Source organism: Maylandia zebra, linkage group LG7 (assembly GCF_041146795.1).
Source record: "Maylandia zebra isolate NMK-2024a linkage group LG7, Mzebra_GT3a, whole genome shotgun sequence".
NCBI classification, from domain to species: domain Eukaryota; kingdom Metazoa; phylum Chordata; class Actinopteri; order Cichliformes; family Cichlidae; genus Maylandia; species Maylandia zebra.
The window spans coordinates 34,111,373-34,129,308 of NC_135173.1; the positions used below are offsets into that span (position 1 = coordinate 34,111,373).

The 17,936-nt window shown below is 37.6% G+C and overlaps 1 protein-coding gene across 7 annotated transcripts in view; it reads left to right on the top strand.

Annotated features, from left to right (window-relative positions):
- The window catches only part of tcf4 (transcription factor 4), a 258,359-nt gene that overhangs the window by 118,137 nt on the left and 122,286 nt on the right, over positions 1–17,936 (top strand). For all 7 annotated transcript variants that reach the window (XM_076886279.1, XM_076886280.1, XM_076886277.1 and 4 more), the window contains one exon: positions 4,118–4,176. In XM_076886279.1, the coding sequence (XP_076742394.1) occupies positions 4,118–4,176 (59 nt within the window). The remainder of the gene's footprint in view (positions 1–4,117; positions 4,177–17,936) is intronic.

The following is a 17,936-nucleotide window of genomic DNA, read 5'->3' on the forward strand; positions in this document are numbered from 1 at the left end:
GCCAGTTGATGATGCACAAAAAGACAAAAAAAATCTATTTTTTTTTCTTTTCTTTTTTTTTTTGCTGTAGCTTTTGACAATTCCAATAAACCTAAAAGACTAAAAGGAGATAGATGCATGGAAATATTGCTATAGGCCAAGTCTTGTGGGATTACCTAATTATTTAGCACCGCTTGTGTGTGAGTGTATCCGTAGATAGGGTACATACCTATTGCCCTATTCACAGCATGCACATAAGTTTATATATAGGTAGTTGTATACATAAATAAAATGGTGCTCCAGTAGGTATTTAATTTAGTGCCAGAGGAGACAAAACTCATGCCAACACTGGCACTCATCCATTTTAATGGCCCTCAAACGGACAGAGGTAATGCAAAAAGACTGAGGGCTGGAACCTTTTATGCTGGCCTCTCTTTCTATTATACAAAATTTGGGGAGCCTTCAAACAGACAAGTGTCTTTATCGCCTAGCAGTTTGGACCTATAACCACATAGTCGTATAATATAGCAAGACATTATTACATTAATCATTATTTCCAGTGATGAGCAATTATTACCTTCTATAAGTAAGTATTTGATCAATATAAATAAATAAAACAAGAAAAAAAAAGAAGAAACTGAAAAAAAATTAATACAAAAACATTTTGTTGTATTTTGTAAAAATTGTTCTAGTCTTCTTGACAGTTTATCCTTTTAAGTCTTAAAATTGAAATTGTGTCTCCAAAAATGATAGCTACTTTTAAGGAGGCTGGTAAGCCTGAGGATTATCTATCCTTCCATGCTGGCATTTACATTGTGTACAAATTTTTCATAAGAAGTTTTGCATTTTGTGGTTGAAAGATTTTTGGATTCATTGCAGGCCGTGGTATTCACCAGAGGTGCGTGCAGTGTCAAATCTAAATAGGTATTTGTTTATGTGTGTGTGGTCCTGAGTTAGTATTTTTGAATGCATGTGCTCGATATATTTCGGTACCGTGAAAAGTACATTTGTGTGTGTATATGTGTGTGTGTGTGTGTGTGTGTGTGTGTGTGTGTAGTACATATCAACATTGGTCTGAGTTTGTGCATCTGTGCTAGTGATTTCTAGTACTTGTGTGTATGTTGTGGTGTGTGTGTGTGTGTGTGTGTGTGTGTGTGTGTGTGTGTGTGTGTGTGTGTGTGTGTGGGAGTCTTTGTATACATGCCAAACTGGTCCAGCTGGCATCAGTCGTAGCTGAAGCCGAAGCCGCCGTATCGGTCACACACACACTCTCTCTCTCCCGCTCACACACACACACACACAGTCGACCACATTCCTATTCTGTACGCCTGTAATTATCAACCTCTTCTGCATCGACTACCATGTTGGCGCGTATTCAGCGCTGGTCTATACACGCCTGATTCCAACCCTTCACTACGTACACGCTTCATTTTCCTCCACACACGCTTGCAGTAAAACCCCTCCATTTCATCTCATACGACTGCACTGACAGCAGAATGTAATTACACACTAACTGTGGTTTGATATTTAGACTGGCTCAAGATTTAAGGTTTTATCCAAAAAGAAGGTCTGCGTGGTAAAAATAGGCACCGGAGTGGTCCCGCAGCTCAGAGGGGAGGAAAGCCTGTTCAGAAGCTGGAGAGGAAATTAGCTTTGTTGTCTACACGCAGCGGTGCATTTTTCGAAATTCATCAGGCACCTTTTTCACAGCCAGGCACGCTCAGTTTGTGTATTAAAGTGATGGTCGGTTACCTGCCAACGAGGCTTCACCTTCTTGTCGTGTACTGATCAATCCTTGGCCTGCATTCAAAGAGCTCTGATGTCTGATTTCAATCAAACATGTTTCAACACGTTTGACCGAAGATGTTCTATAAAAACTAATGGGTAGGTGAGGGTGTTGTTTTCTTCTTACATCTATTAAATCTGTATCAGATGTTGCCTTGGGCATTAAGGACCTTCAAGTCCAACAACGGGAACAGAAATCATAGTTTCTGTATTGTTTATAAATGAAATTAAAGGAAAATAAAAAGTCTTTTGCAGTAAAACTTTAACCAAGAAATTTGAGTTCCTGAAGAGAGTTACATGAACATGATGCCTTGCAAGGTTTTCAAGAGATATGTTGAATGTTGGAGTTTAGCCAAACTTTCAATAAATGGAGCTTTAATATTAAGTGATAATCATGGAGAATTATGTCATACATTTGGCATAATATTAAATGCTAAATTAATCGCACAAACCCTAAATTTTGTAGTATGCAACTTTTCCTACAGGGCTTTGTTAAATCTTCACAGTGTGGTTCCAACATCTTTGATGGAAATGTCCTTTAATGTAGTATTGCAGTAGCAGTAGGCTGTTGCCAGGTTAAGCAGAGACAGGTTGAATTTCTCTGGCTGGTTATTTAAATTAAGAGCGTCATTATTACATGTATTACATGTTTTCCAAAATTTCACTATGTAAACCCTAATGAGAACCAATTTGTAGAACAGAAAACTGTAGATTCTTTAAAGCCAGGTTCAAAATGAGCATTTTGCTGGCACATTAGAATCAATGTATTTTTATCAATATATCTCTTTTTGTAACTTCATTAATTTGAAACTACTGTCAACGTGTAATATTTTTTTATTTTTTACAATTTTGAAGAAATAAAATGTTCTATAAATATTTCTCTGAATGCTATAATACAATATGAATATAAATTTTCTCTAACTGCTGAAGTGGAAATTTAGTGTGTTTTGAGGGAAAAATCCTTATTTTGGGAAAACAATAATTGCACGTATGCAGTGTTAAATCTTTTTTCTTTCTAATTGTGAAACACTGCTTACATGTAAAAATGTTTAAGTAACAGATAAAAATTCCTAGATAAGCACTTACATCAAGACAAATATTTAAATGTTCAAAAGACAAAGTGGACACACACATACAACAAAATGTGACTTTCCACTAGTTTGTGGGGGAGATATAGTGTGGAAGCAAAATGGTGACAAAATTCACACACAATGGACCATTGAAACTGGATTATCTTCATTTTCTAGAAAATGTAAATAAAGCATGATTTTGAATGTATTTGTGTCACCAAATCCCATACTGCAGTTCTATATGCTGATTACAGAGTCTTGGTTTTCAGCTTCATTCCAAGTTGCCTGGTGGCTGTTGGTTGATACTTACTGTAAAGTCGTTTAGAAATGCTTATTTTTTCCCAAAATCACATCATTGTCAATAACTTTGGAAACTGAACTCTAAGTGTAAAATTCATCCATTATTTGCTGCCTTCAAAAATCCCACAATGGAATGCAGAAAATAGTCTGCATAGCCTGAACACAGTAGTATGCAACTGCGCAAGAATTGACTATTTTCTTCAGTAGAATTGGTTGCCTAGCGAGTGCACTAATTAGTCTCTATGGAACATCACTCTCCAAAGGGACAAAGATGGGAAAGAGCAGAATAATACCATATATGGCAAACCATTAGAGTTGGCGATGTACTATAAACATCTTTACTCGTAAATTCACTAGGAGAGTTCAGTTTTCTCCGTGAGGCAGGTTGCTTTTTAATTTTTCTGTTCAGCTGAACACTCAATTTTTTTTCTCATGCAAAGAAACTAAATCTACACCTAAAAGAAAGTGGAGAATGAAAGCGTTGATTTTGTTTTTGTGGCACAAAGCCCTTGCCTTTCTGTATGCGGATCTATGCATTGCAGGCATAGCAGATGTACGTTTTGTTGTGCAGAGAGATCAGCGAGCAGAAAACACACAGAGCACACACACTGTCTGTGATCAGGAAAACTGGCTTTGGCTGTTTCTACAAAAAGTTATTTTTTCTGTGGCTCCTTGTGAATGAATTATCCTTTAAATTAATAGATGAAAAACTATAGCACAGTTTTGATGTTCCGGGGAAATATGTCCCTGTTGTTGGTGATGGTGAGAGCATGTGACAAAGGGCAACTTTGCCTGGACCTGATTGTACCGACGCTGTGTAGTGTTATTGTGTTAACATGTCTTTGGAGTTGATTGATCTGTTAAAGCTGAATAATTTCCACACCAGTAATTGTTTTTTCCTTCCTGTAGTTATAAAGATCAGTCTTTGTTAAGCTGATTGCTTTTGCTAACTGCCTAACTGCCCTTTCTTCTTCCTCTTCCAGGTAAAACAGAGAGGAGTTTGTACTCATATGGCAGAGAGTCCAACCCACACTGCCATCAGGTCAGTCCCAATGTAAATGTCTTCTTTTATTCAACCAGTGTGTCAGTTTCAGTCATCTTTATTGCTTCTTTTTTGTTTTTTGATTGAGACAAAGCAGTAAATATATTTAGGCAAAACAGAGCAAACTCTGAGTTTGATTTGGTATCAGTAGTAGAGGATGTTCAGCTCTAGAGATGCGAGGTTTAAGCACCAAAATCTTTACTTGTGGTTGTGGACTTTTGCATATTAACTGTGGAACGTGGCCTGAAGGAGAGACCTAAAGCCATTGGTGCTTTTGGTAAATGTCTCCAGAATAACATGTAGCATGTCGCCAGTACCCACCTTATGCCTTTTTGCCCACATATCCTACCCACTGGATAATAAAGATTATAGAGGATTGTTCTAATGTGGCCCTAAACAAAAAAAAAAAAAGGGGGGGGGGGGGGGGGGGGGATTTGAATATGCAAATGAGGCGTTTAAATGCCAGTGTTGAAAAGTGAGCACAACCTAAACCTAGTGTTCTAAAGTGACTTTTTGGAGTTGGATGTGACTTTTGATCTCAGTCACTTATGCTGTAAAAAGAGGAGGAAGTTGACATCACCATAGTTTTGTAACCATCATTAAACATTTTGTAATAACCATTGTTGATAAATGGCAAGCTGATAGCTGATTATTTTTTGTAAATAGTTATTTTAATGTATTAATTTTTTCAAATAATTAGTAATGTTAAAATGTATGTTTATGTCGTTAGTTTGTGTTTGTTTTTGTGCACTTATACCAACCACTGTGTTGCTCTTAAACCTGCTCAAACACTCTCTGTGCCTAAGCCAAACCAAAAATCCAGAGAAAGTAAAAGCAGAGAAAAGGTGCTAACAAAATTAAAAAGCAAACATAAACCACAAGTACCTCCACCCTGCCTAGTCTTACGTTTCCTTAAATCAAATATTACATCTTAATCGCTATAATCTTCATAATAATGTTTATGATATAAATAGTATAAATATTTGAATTAATTAAAAATATTCATAACATTTATAACTACTATGCTAATTTTTATAAACTTCAGCTTCAGAATTTCAGCAAACATCAGAAAGAGTCCAGTGGTCTATAAACTAGTTAACAAACAATGAAATCAATTAATTGTTTATTAACATGGAATAATTATACAGTATTGTATTATTATGTATTTATAATCATTTATTAGCTATTTACAATGGCTATTTTAAAGTCATGTTTCTTTGGTCACTGACATCCAAACACATGGGTTTATGTGATGAACAAGGTTAACCAATCAACCCAAGTCACAATCACAGAATAAAAATATCCTCAAGTACAAGATGACTTTTTAAAAACAATGTAATATATTATATGTCAAAGTACTGCTTAAGGTTTTGAAGGTATGATTTCTTTGTATTGCTATTGATTGTGCATGCATTTTTTTTATCTTACAAAGGTGTAAAAAGAGTAACCTCCCATCAGACAAAGAATAATCTTACCAGTGGAGTTTTCATGTCCATTTAGCATTTATGTTTTTCTTGTTAATGTAAGTTCACTCTCCTATGAGCTGTTGGCTAGTGTGGCTTTGCACTGCTACATGTTAGCTAACTCTAACATTTAACATTTTTTTTCCCAATTGTCAAACATTTTGTTTAAACTCATGTCCCTTTGTTGTTCCCGTAAAGAGGATTCATGCAAATTTGCAAAGTCGTCTTTGACTTGTTGGCTGATTGTAGACGCTGTTTCTTGCATAATTTATTTCATTCAGATAGTTATTATTGTGCAACAGCTACCAATCACTCTCTGAAAAGTTGGGAACCTTCATTTGCAACTTAATATCCATGCATATATTCATGTGCTGTCATTTAAAGTCCACATAATAAAAGCTATAGAATACTCTGTTTGCTATGTGTCAATCACCCTCGTGACTACAATAAACAACAGCTGTTACATATTTTTTTGTATAATTTTAATAGAGATGTTTAACTTTATCTAACTATTCCCAACTTCATTAAACAAATAGTTATTAATTTTAACTTTAAGGACAACTGTTTTCAAAGAAATATGTATCACCAACGGTAGCACCAGGTGTTGTGATGACTTTTACTACATTCTGAATCTGTACTGTAATCTTCCTGCTCCGTTCTCATGGACCATATGCATCAATGAAAAGATACACGTTGATAATTAACAGAGACATACAGATGTTGGCATTTGATTAAAAAGAGAGGCTTGATGTGCTCGCTGTATTTTGATGACCACCAGATTAAAAAAAGAATCACATACGTTTCATTGCTGCACAGGTTGTTGGACGTGTGGAATCTGATATTACAGATTTATTTTTCTTTTCGTCTCAATGATCTTTAATTAAAGCTTATCAAAGAAGTGCGTTTCCTAGATTAAAAATATCGAAGTTGTACTAAAAGGTGTTACAGGTTATTATGAATCTATGAAATACTGTATGTGAAAAATTTCCTTTTGCATATCAAGAAGTTTGACTTTCAGATCTGATAAAAGCTGGCGGATAACAGTGGAGAATTTGATTATATTATTTAATTGCTATGTAGTTCAAATGTACACAAGTTTCTGATTAATCCACTTCCTAAAGTTGATGTGTGACTCTTCAATATCATAATATTTTTAGCGTTACTGTAGGTTTTGGCGCTACATTAGAAATTGTGGTCTAATTAATTTTAATCTTGCCTTTGGCGATTGCTGGTCTGTATGTTCATCTGCTAGCTTGTCATTATTTCATTGCAAAGTGAAATGATGCAGTTGAAGTCTGTCCATTTTGCTGGCCACTTGACTTTTAGCACCACCAGCATGTTAATCTTTGCGCTACTGAAATATTGCTACATATCACTGATAAAAAGCTTGATGCAGATATTCATGGTTCCCAGATGGTAAACTTTAATGACTTGGGTGATCACCAGACTTTCTCAAGGACTGTCATCAGGTAAAAATGTCGCGTTATCAGTTAGACCTTTTCATACCCATACAAACTAACAGTTTAGTTTGTATGTCATCTTTCCTGATCTTAATTTGCCCTTCATCTTCTTGTAAGTAGCCTCTTTGTACAGCAATAGATTCCTTTTACCACTCTTGCAATACTTGAAACCATCCCTGAAGGTCCTGTTTTGTGAGCAAGTCAAGTACCATCTGTAACACCCCACTGAGTCAAAATAGTTATCCTTTAAATTAAATTTCAGAATAAAGAAGGCAAAGTGATGGTTGTGTTGGTGTGGCCAAAGTACTCTCTGTCATGCATACTCTGCAATGAAGGGGCACCCGACTGTGATCACACCACAGCTCAGGTTGTTTGCACCAAATGTTCTCACTTAGAATATTACAACAGGATTCAGCATTGAGAATCTGACCCCTGTGAAAGAATGTGCAAGAGAAAAATTTTCAGAGAAAACAAGGAGCATGTTCATAGTTACACTGCTGACCAATCTTCCCTTCTTTGGCCTTGGACACTGAAAGGTCTTCCACTGTGAAAACTGCTGCCTGGTGTCTGAGTTATAACCATAACTCTTAGTAATAATTTGCAAAAGGAAAGTTGGGTCATCCCAGACCTGTTCACAGAGATCCTTACAGACATCTGCGTGCATGGACATAAAAATATATAAAGTACAGGTCCAGACATTGATTACACAAACAAAAAATCAACAGCACCTGTTGTATTAACATCACTGTGCACACTCTGTTTATGCATGGTGTTCAAGTGTTTATGATGAAATAGCACTAACTTTTATGTTATTTAGTAAGTGTTGGCATGCTAACAAGCAAAACTGAGATAGCACCACTAAAATCACTTCTAGGGAGAAATAGGATTGAGCCTGCCTTTTGAATTCCTAAAGAGCCCAGATAGCAAGTTAATAATTAATAAAATGAAATGAAATTAAACAAGGACTCGTGCTCTTATTTGGAATCGTGACATTGATTCAATGATGACCTTGAATCTCATATAATAATAATTGTCATAATGTTATAATATTTATAATTGCATTCTAGAGATGTTGTGATCAATGTCATGTCCACATCATCTAGACCTTGTGTTTCGGGATGATGTGGACACAGAGAATCTGTTTAATAACAGGAAAAGCGACTGCCAGCAGGGCCGATCAGACCAAACAAAATGATTGACAGTGGTCCAAATCTGGTTGCCTGGGGCAACTGGGCAACCGTTAATGTCGATCCTTGTGAATGGAGAGAACTCAGAAAGCAAAGTGATGGACAGTAAAGACAAGCAAAAATCCAAATGTGGCATCCGAAGGACTCAGACTTTTGAAAGGCCTTCCTGCCTTTTGATCTTTCATGAGGACACGATTTGGCCATGACAACCTCATAAACAATGACGCACACAGACAACATACCAGTTTCTCCATCATGCTAAATGTGCCAGTTGTAGGCACTGGAATACTTGTCATGCAGGTGGAATTAAATAAAGGTGCCGTTTGCCCCCTGAGACTTTATTTCTTCCTTTGTTTTATTTAGTCATTCATCAGTTTACCAGCTGATTCGCTCAGTATAGACTTGTTTTAATCATTCATATTACCAGTAGGCCAGCACAGTAAGCTGTTACTATCCATTTTAATCAGTGATGAGCAGAGAGACATACAGATTAATAACTGTAATATGTACTTCTTTTCTCACAGGAGGCATTTAAACCCAAGTTATAATCCTTTCTAACCTTTACCTTTCATGGCTAAACTTAACTGCATAAACTTGCTGCCTAAAGTTAACCAAAATAGCTCATCAAATTGAAAGAAACCTTTTAACGTAACGTTAAATCCAAAAATACAAGACTTAAACTCTTGTTGAGTGGATTAAGCTTCCTCTCGCCCTCTAGTCTTGCGAGGATTACTACTTCCATTCAGCAGCGAGGAACATCCTTCATCAAATGAGGTGATAACGCTCTGCTAGTACACAGAATGCCCCACCTGATGGAGCTATTTATGGGACTGATAACGACTGATGAGGTCTTTTTGATTCAACAATGACATTTGAACGTTTTATTTATTCATGCATTCATTCAATCATTGGGAAGTGTATTAATTCATATGCTGGTTTTCTCTGACGGACATTTGAAGCGTTTCGCAATCAGTCCTTGGTGGTGGATCCATACGTTTATAGATACCTCCTCGTTATGTGATTTGTTTATTTGTTTATTTTACAAATATAAGCTGACCATCTATTGACTGTCTGCTCCCTCCACTTTTTTTCCTTTTTTGTCCTAAGCACTGTTTTTTTTTTTTATAAATCCATCCATTTGTACTCATTTGTCCATCTAACAGTTGATTTGTTAACTTGATCAGCCTTTGATTCGTCCATGTATCCATCTTTCCATCCATCCATTACTCCATTTATCACCGCCTCGCTGATCTTTTATTTATAACCACCTCTTATATCCAGCTGTGGCCTTTGTACAAGGCTACAGCAAACCGTAGAGGACAAAAATATGAAATAAATGAAACATTACTGCCTCACTGGCCATTTTCCTACTGGGCTGCTGTCAAATTGTCCTGCTACACAGTCTGAATGGCTCCTGATGGAAATTGTTTGGAAATGGCAGATAAATTTACATGCTGGGCTGAAGTCCAAAATCCTCTGGCTTCGTCCTCGGCTGTTAGTGAAAGAGAAAGAGAGAGAGAGAGAGAAAAACACTTAGAGGGGAGGATGAGCTCACACACTAACAGCAGGAAGATTTCCAATGACCCCAGTTTATTTCGCCAGTCTCAGACCAAACCAAATAGATTTCTTCCGTTGGAGTTTTGAGTTAATTTAGGTTTTGGTTCCACATTTTTGGCTGCAGTTATTGTGGAAGTTTTAAATTTAGACATAATAATTTTGTCTCTGCCAATTTCCTCCATCTGAGTTCCAAAACACTCGATGATCATACTGGACTGCCATTTCATTTGAAATCTATTATTCAGTTTGACATTGTACTCATGTAAAGTAATTTCTCTTTGGGAAAATGGATTATTTTACACTAGTCAATGATGTAATCATAGCTGAATTTAAAAAAGAGAGAATTGGTCAGTGATTAAGAGGGCTGGAAATAATAAATAATCTTGTAGTAAACTAGAAGAAAAAGGGATTGAAAAATAAATAACCAGATGTTTGGATTCATGCGTGTGGGGCACAGAGCCACTGGAGTTCGGATGCTTTAATGCTTTTACCTTTTATGTTTAATAATTGATACAATTAATAACAATTGTGACATTTGGGAAGCTGTAGGATTCATCCTCTGTGGACCATGTTTTGTCTTATTTTTAACTCATTTCATTCTGAACCAATTGTTGGGGCGAAATGTAATTGTCAAGTTTGGCCAGATCATTATGAGCAGATTGATATTTATATCAGATGGTTTAAACCAGAGGTTTTAACCATTTAAAGCCGGTCGGAGCGGACACGCTCCATTTTGCGTAACTATTTTTAAATCCCGGTAGCACTGCAACCACGTAAGCTAGCGCAATAATTTTTTTTGCATATGAAACCGGAGGAGTTGTACTTACATCTTATGCCATCAGCTTGTCCTAGGTCAAGGTTTCCTTCCACATATAGCTTTGCAAAAGCTGCATAAAAATCACTTGCAGCAACAAAAACATAATATTCCAGAAACACGCTTTGCCGATCCGATCAGCTGTTCGTAACACTTCCTACGTCCATCAGCGTGAACTATCACATGACCGCATGACCTGCCCGAAACCGGAAGTGACATCATTTTGCGGAAATGTAGTTTTTTTACCATCAGGGCCTTATGAGCTTATACTTGTGTTTTTAAAAGTTATGTTTGACTTTATGACTTTCTGTGTCGTTTTTGGGATGCTGAGGACTCATATTGCACTGCTGGAAATATTTTATTTTGATGCATATGCTGTTATTTTGCAAATTTGCACTATAATATATTTTTTCGTTTTTCCTGCAGTATATGAAAATTGGTGTATCTCAAAAATAAAACTATGAAGACACTTAAAATAAATTTCCTTTGGTGGGAAACTAGTTTGTGCAACTTTTTTGTATTTACAGTTTTGAGGGATAAGCCTCTTAAATTTCTCTAACTTGAAATATATGTTAAAAAATCAAAAACGATTTTCAATTTTTTTGTAGTTTATTGCACTTTTTTGCAATTTATGTAATTACTATGCACTTAATTCAGACATATTATTAAAATTTGGGCTATAATGGTTGTATTGATGTATAGCAACTTGAAATGCTCCCAAAAAATGGCTCCACAGCATGTAAAAATATAATATAAGCTCTGGCGGACTTGGTTCTATGGTAGGTCTTAAAGGGTTAAATATAAGGCCCAGAGGCCAGAACCAACCCAGCAAAGATTCCAATCCAGCCCACTGGATGAATTTGGAAAATGTGAAGAGATCAATATTCTTAATTGGATGAGCTACCTTTGTGTTTCTGAGTGGCAGCCAATCAGAATAAAGTTGGCTTAAAGGGGGCGGTTCTAAAAATGATATTTTGCAGACAGAGGATAAACTGAAGGGCTGCCCAGAATAAGATTGAGAAGTATTATTTTGAATTGCAAATTATGCAAAGATGGTTTATTTTTTGGTCCAAAAAAAGTGGAGCTGGAAATGAGCTTAATGAATCCCTTTTAACTTTAATATGATGCACAAATGTGCTTTTAATAAATAAAAAAAAGTATGTGCAATACTATTTTGAATATGTGATAATTCACTGATATTAGTTTACATTTATATAGTGTGATGGTTTGTGTTATAGTTGGGTTTTAGGTTTTAGGGTCAACTAGTTTTGGTTACCCAATCAGGTTGCGTTCCACAAAGCGATGGCTGGTACCATCAATGGTCCATTGACAGTAGTTTCCAGTGTTTATTTTCTGCACAAGAGTGCTTTTTCTCCTTAGTGACTGCTTGCATCCACTTTGAACGTGGAACCTGACAGGGTCATTGTGACTCTCACCAAGCTGTAAATGGGTGCTGGGGGATGGGAAACATGGTTTGATGCCAGTGTAAGAGCCCGACATCACAACAGTGAGCTGTGCTCCTTTACAATCATCCAGACACCCTCCAAAACCCAGAGTCTGCTGACAGAAGGTAGCATAAATACTCCAAACACCAGGATGGAGAGAGAATGAGAACGTTGTTGGATTACATGGGATATTGGGAACAGATATTTTTTTATTATTTACTTCATATTACTTCATATAATGCTACATTTATACAGTGTGCAAATTGTAACAAGTTTAATGGAATAGAGAAAACACTGGGTTAAAGTTCAAGCTTCCAAGAAATCTTTTCGACTTTTATGGTTATGGAACATTATATTAAGCTGCATTGCTACATGGTAGCTGTTCTGGAGTTTTTGATCAAGTTTTAGCTTTACCAAGCTGGTCTCCCAATCGTTCCATTAATATGTTTAATCACCAAGAGGTAAAACCCAATAATTATGCATTTCTCTTGGTAGTTAAAAGAAATATTAAGTTCAAACTAAATCCACTTATCTTTTGCCTTCTTTCTAGAAGATGAACCCTTTAAGACTTTAAGACTAATATTCTCCAGATAGTTCCTTTACTGCTAGCCTGAGGATACACCTTTTTGTTAACTTCCACTGCTATGGCCAAGAAAAGCACATTGTTTGTTCTTCTCTGGTTTTATGGGGATTTCTGTGGTTTCACTGCTGCTGAGAGTATCACCTGGACTCCCATAACCACAGTGGAAACACCCTCATTGGCAGTATAATATATAGCCAGCACACACCCGCACAAACACACTACATGACTTTCTTATAGCTGCTATCTAAAGGGGAATTCTGTCTACATAAGCAGAAAACCCCTCCTCATCTGGATGAAGGGATGGGAGTAGATGATCTTCCCGTCTCTCATCCCGTCTCGCACTCTTTATATCTTCTTATCTTGTTTGGGGTTTTTCATCAGTTTCCTCCCCATCTGAAATTTTTCCCTTCTTCTTCATTCTGTCGTTCATTCAAGCCAAAGCCACTATGTCGACTGCTTACACACACACACACACACACACACACACACGCACACAGTTTTTTCTCTCAGCCACACCAAAGCATGCCTGTCATCCACTTATCGCCTCACAGATCAGCAGGTTAGTCCTGGGCCGGCAGCGAGCGCTGAGGCAGCAGCAGTGTGGATGTGAGGTTCTGCTGGAATGCAACATGAAAAAAAAGCCTTTAACCCTTCCTATATACACACACACTCACACATCAGTCAGTGAAAAGTGCTGAAGCCTCCGTTTTTGAAGCTCTGCAAGTTTTGGGAGCCACTTGGAAGCCGCATTTTCCTATTAAACAAGGTGCACACACATGCACTTACAAATTTTCAGTCTGAATAAACCTAGATTTACTCTAATAATTACACATGCAGATACTGTATCTGCAACATAACATAGCGACATCATTTTTATAGATGGATCTGTGCTGTGGGCTATCTTGAGTTACATTTACCTGCAGAAGAACAGCAGGTGTGTCATTCCCCTCGGCTTCCTTGTTTACCGCTAATATCCTCAATCAGCTAAACTCGTGAGCACTTTAGGGCTCTCCAAACATTTTTGCGTCTGATGGGTCAGAGACTAGAAAGAGAGAAACTTGGCATTGTGGTCTCTGTCCTCGCTGTGTTCTCATTTGTCATCTTTCACTCTGTTTTTGTCTCTTCGATCTCTTTCAAACGTACAGATCTTTGAGGTTTAAAAACACAAAGAACCCTTTGATGCGCTGCTTTTCAGCGTATCCACTTGAGTTTTAATAAGTTGAGTGGTTGTGTGGCGGTGTTTGATCATCAATGTGAGAGGTGTTTATGGGTGCACTTAAGAAATAAAATGTTATATGTGGTCATTTCAGATCATCAGTGCAGTATCAACTTTCTTCTCATATTAAATTCACAGCAGGTCAGGCATCTGAAGCCTGAGTGACACAAAGATAATGTCTTTTTACCAATGTTACCATTTCCCGATCCTTCTTTGTGTTTGTGTTAAGCTTTGTGGGGGAGCATTTTCTCTCGCTTTCTCTCATGTCCCTAAAATTGCCGTAGACAGTAATCAGTAATTCTCAATTTTCTGGCAAGTTTCAGTCACAAAAATGTTCCCAAAGAACTTTTACATCGCAGCTTTAGGTCAGTAGTTGAAAATAGCCCGTGTCAGTGACCTGATGCATCAGTAATACAGCTGTCTAAAAGTCCAGCGTTTCTTTGCTGTCATAGTTGTACTGTGGCAGAAATAAGAAGGAGATGGATTTTGAGAAAGAAAAAAAAATGGAGGGGAAGGTGTCATGTGGTTGTCTGCTGCCAGCATAGACTGTATATAAAAGATGGATGTAGCAGCTTGACATCAGCCAGTGGTTTGTGAACTCCTGTTTTGAAGCCTTAACATTAGCATTCCAGTCACAACCATATTTATGGGTTTATTTTATTTTCAGAAACGGTCATATTTATAAAAGAGAGTCAATGATAACATCACAATTTACGCTAGCAAGCTTGGTTAGTAAGGTAAACTGTACATGTGCATCACATAGACACAGATACCTGCTGACAGGTCCTTAATAAGATAAACTTTTTTACAATTAAAAACACAGCATGCTATCATTTCTGTTATACAGCAGCATTAAAATGTTCTAAAATTCACCAATGCTATAAACACAATCTAGAGGTCTGGTTCAGTGACTTGAATTAGCGAGTAAACGCTAGCAGGCAGCTCTGTTTGTACTCGTCCGCTTGGGTGCTACGTGGGATGATGCTAAGAAGAGACCTGCATAACAGCGTTTAAAAACTAGCAGCATATGACAATAAAATATAATAACTAATAATACCTAAAAATATTCACATTTTTCACTGCTGTCTTATTTTGCAGATTACAGATTGTCTTTATTCACCTTTACATACCACTGAAGAAGCAAATCTCTCATTTTCTGTCTATCTCCTCCTGTCTGTAAAAATGCAGTACTTCTAAGTGTGTGTGTGTGTGTGTGTGTGTGTGTGTGTGTGTGTGTGTGTTCATCATCATATTCATTCAGACTCTCTTCTCACCCCCATTGGCTCCTTTCTGACCAATGGCGTTGCAGCAGGAAGTACAAGCCCCCAACAGCTGGTCCACCAAGAAAAATACAAGGACAAGTCAAAGACTGTTACATGCAGGGAAATATTCATAAAGCTGCTTTGACCGTAGTCTGTCCTAATTGGGCTCCATTATTATTGGGTCATTTGTACATTATAAAAGTGTTTCTCTTTTAGAACAGCCAGTTTGGTACAAACAACATTATGCAAAGCAAAGAGGAACTCAGTGATATATTAGCAGATGACACAAATCTTACACTTTGCTTCACTGTTTACATGCATTGTTTGAAACAAAATAGTTTTATAATATTCCCAGCTCAATTACTTCAGCTTAAGTACAGTGGGAGACCCCTGCAGACCTGCTGTGGATTACAGCTTTCCCTCTCTCTTTGCATGTTTTGTAATCCCCACGTAATAAACTCAGAGTGAGATATTTATGCTAAGTCACTGACTTGGTTGTGCCAGCTGTGATGTCAGCACATTTATACCAGTGCTCGTGGCACGCCGGACTCACTGCAGTATGCAGATTTTTTTCCTCAAAGTTTTCAAGTTGCAGCGTCCCCCTCTGTGTAATCTGGGAATATCACGGCTCCTGTACCATTATATTGTCGTAATGGTTCTTGTCTTCAACCTGGTCAAGTTGGTGCATGACAAGCCAAAGCGACACCAAAGCAGGACATGAGCTAGCAGGTGTGACATCATTTTTGTGTCTGCTGCTAACCTAGGTGTTCCTGTTAGATATTTTGTAGCTTTGACACTGGCACTGGTTTGGAAACAGGATTGAAATATTGTGAGCAGAGATCTCTCAGGTAATCAAGTCAAATCTGCGGTCCATGTCTATACTTATGCTAAATGTTTTGCAAATTGTTCTGTCTGTGTGATAAAATGCAGAGCTGTGAGAGAAGAGCAAGAAAGACGTGATAACTGCATTAATGGATTGGGAGCCCGAAGGCATAGAAGTAAGAAATGAGTGGAGAAAAAACTGTAAAGAGTTAAAGTCTTTACATTGGTTGGAAAAAACTCTAATTAAAGAAAAAACAAAAACAGGAAGACATATATTTGTTTTCTGTTGTTACTGTAAACAGCTGTTAATTGCCAGCAATCAGTGATGTTTGCAGGCTGAAAATCTGTTTGTTTTTGTTGTTCATACAGTGACTACATCCTGATGTTATGGTACATACCCCTTGATCTACGGGCCTGTAGCTAAACACAAATAAGACCAGAAAATTTTGAGGAGGTTCAGCACCAGACAGGGGCTTTTGTTGCCTCATGTCTGTAACCTCACCAAGTTATGTCATATCTGTCTATAGTCAGTCTTATCTCCTTCTGCATCCATCCATCCTCCTTTTTTTTTTTTTGTAGTGAGGTGTTCCATTCACAGCTGCTCTCCAGATCTGAATACACACACACACACACACACACACACACACACACACACACACACACACACACACACACACACACAGCTGCTCGGCTCTCTCAGGAGACTCTCAGCTGTCATTTACTCTCATTTACCGGCCGCAGAGATCGGCACTTTTATTTTTTGCTATTGATCATAAAGACACACACGATGCTGGACTCACATGCTCTGTCTTTGTTGACGCATCAGCAGTGACAGCTCAGAGTTTGTGCCTGTTTCATTCATTTTGCACATTTAGAGTGTCAGGACCATCCAGTGCAACTATAGCATGATGTACTGTAGCTGCTGGGGGCTCCTTTAGTTACAGTTGTTGAAAGCAACTGTACCATCAGTAGATGGTAGAACAATTCAAAAATACTGGGAAGCTATATTAAGGAGCAGAAGAATAGCTAGGATACAACTGGACAAGGATAGAGAGAGCTAGTCTCAGCAGTCAGCTGGGTTGCACTAGGTCAATAAAGCACCAGTGAAGTATGGAATTATAGAATTTGATCTCGTGACCCAGTGATTATAAATAAATATCACCTACAGCGGTTCTTATCAATTCAAGTCAACTCAATTAGATTTTATTTATATAATGCCAAATCACAACAGGAGTTGCCTCAAGGTGTTTATACTGTAATGTAAAGATAATACAATAATACAAACAAAACAGGGAAAACCCCAACAATCGTATGACCCCCTATGAGCAAGTGCTTTGGCGACAGTGGGAACTAGGTTCTAGGGAGGGGAGGGTGACAGGACAAATACAAATATCAATCTATTGGTGATGTTAAACAACTAAAGACATAGGACGTCTAAGAGTCTCAGAGGAGCCTCAGAGACTGCAGAAGTCATTTGGATGAATGATGAAATGTTTCACACATTGACAACATCCAGGTGAACAGAATCAGCTTTCCAATGGCACACACCTTTTTTCACACCTTGATCATCTGGTGACCCTCAGGGCCACTTCCAAAGGGGACAACCCCCAGTAGGGGTTAAATACCGCCGCCATTTGTTACCCCTTCGGTCATAAAAAGCTGAACTAAGTTTCTGAATGTGATAACTCTAGCCATGCAACATAGGATTTTTTTTTCAACTGAAGAGGATGAGAGGTGAAAATATATTCACAAACCTAAAAAAGTCCAGTTGTATCTTTTTTTTTATTAAAGTTCTTGATGTTTGCATTTAGTTTAAAGCCTCATAGCTGCTGGTGTAGCCACAGACATCTCGCTAATGTTAAATACTTTTACTCTAAGCAGTATTCCTAATTCAATTATTGCTCCTAAGAAAAAGAAGCACTGAGAAGAAGCTCAGTGTGCTTGCTGTTTT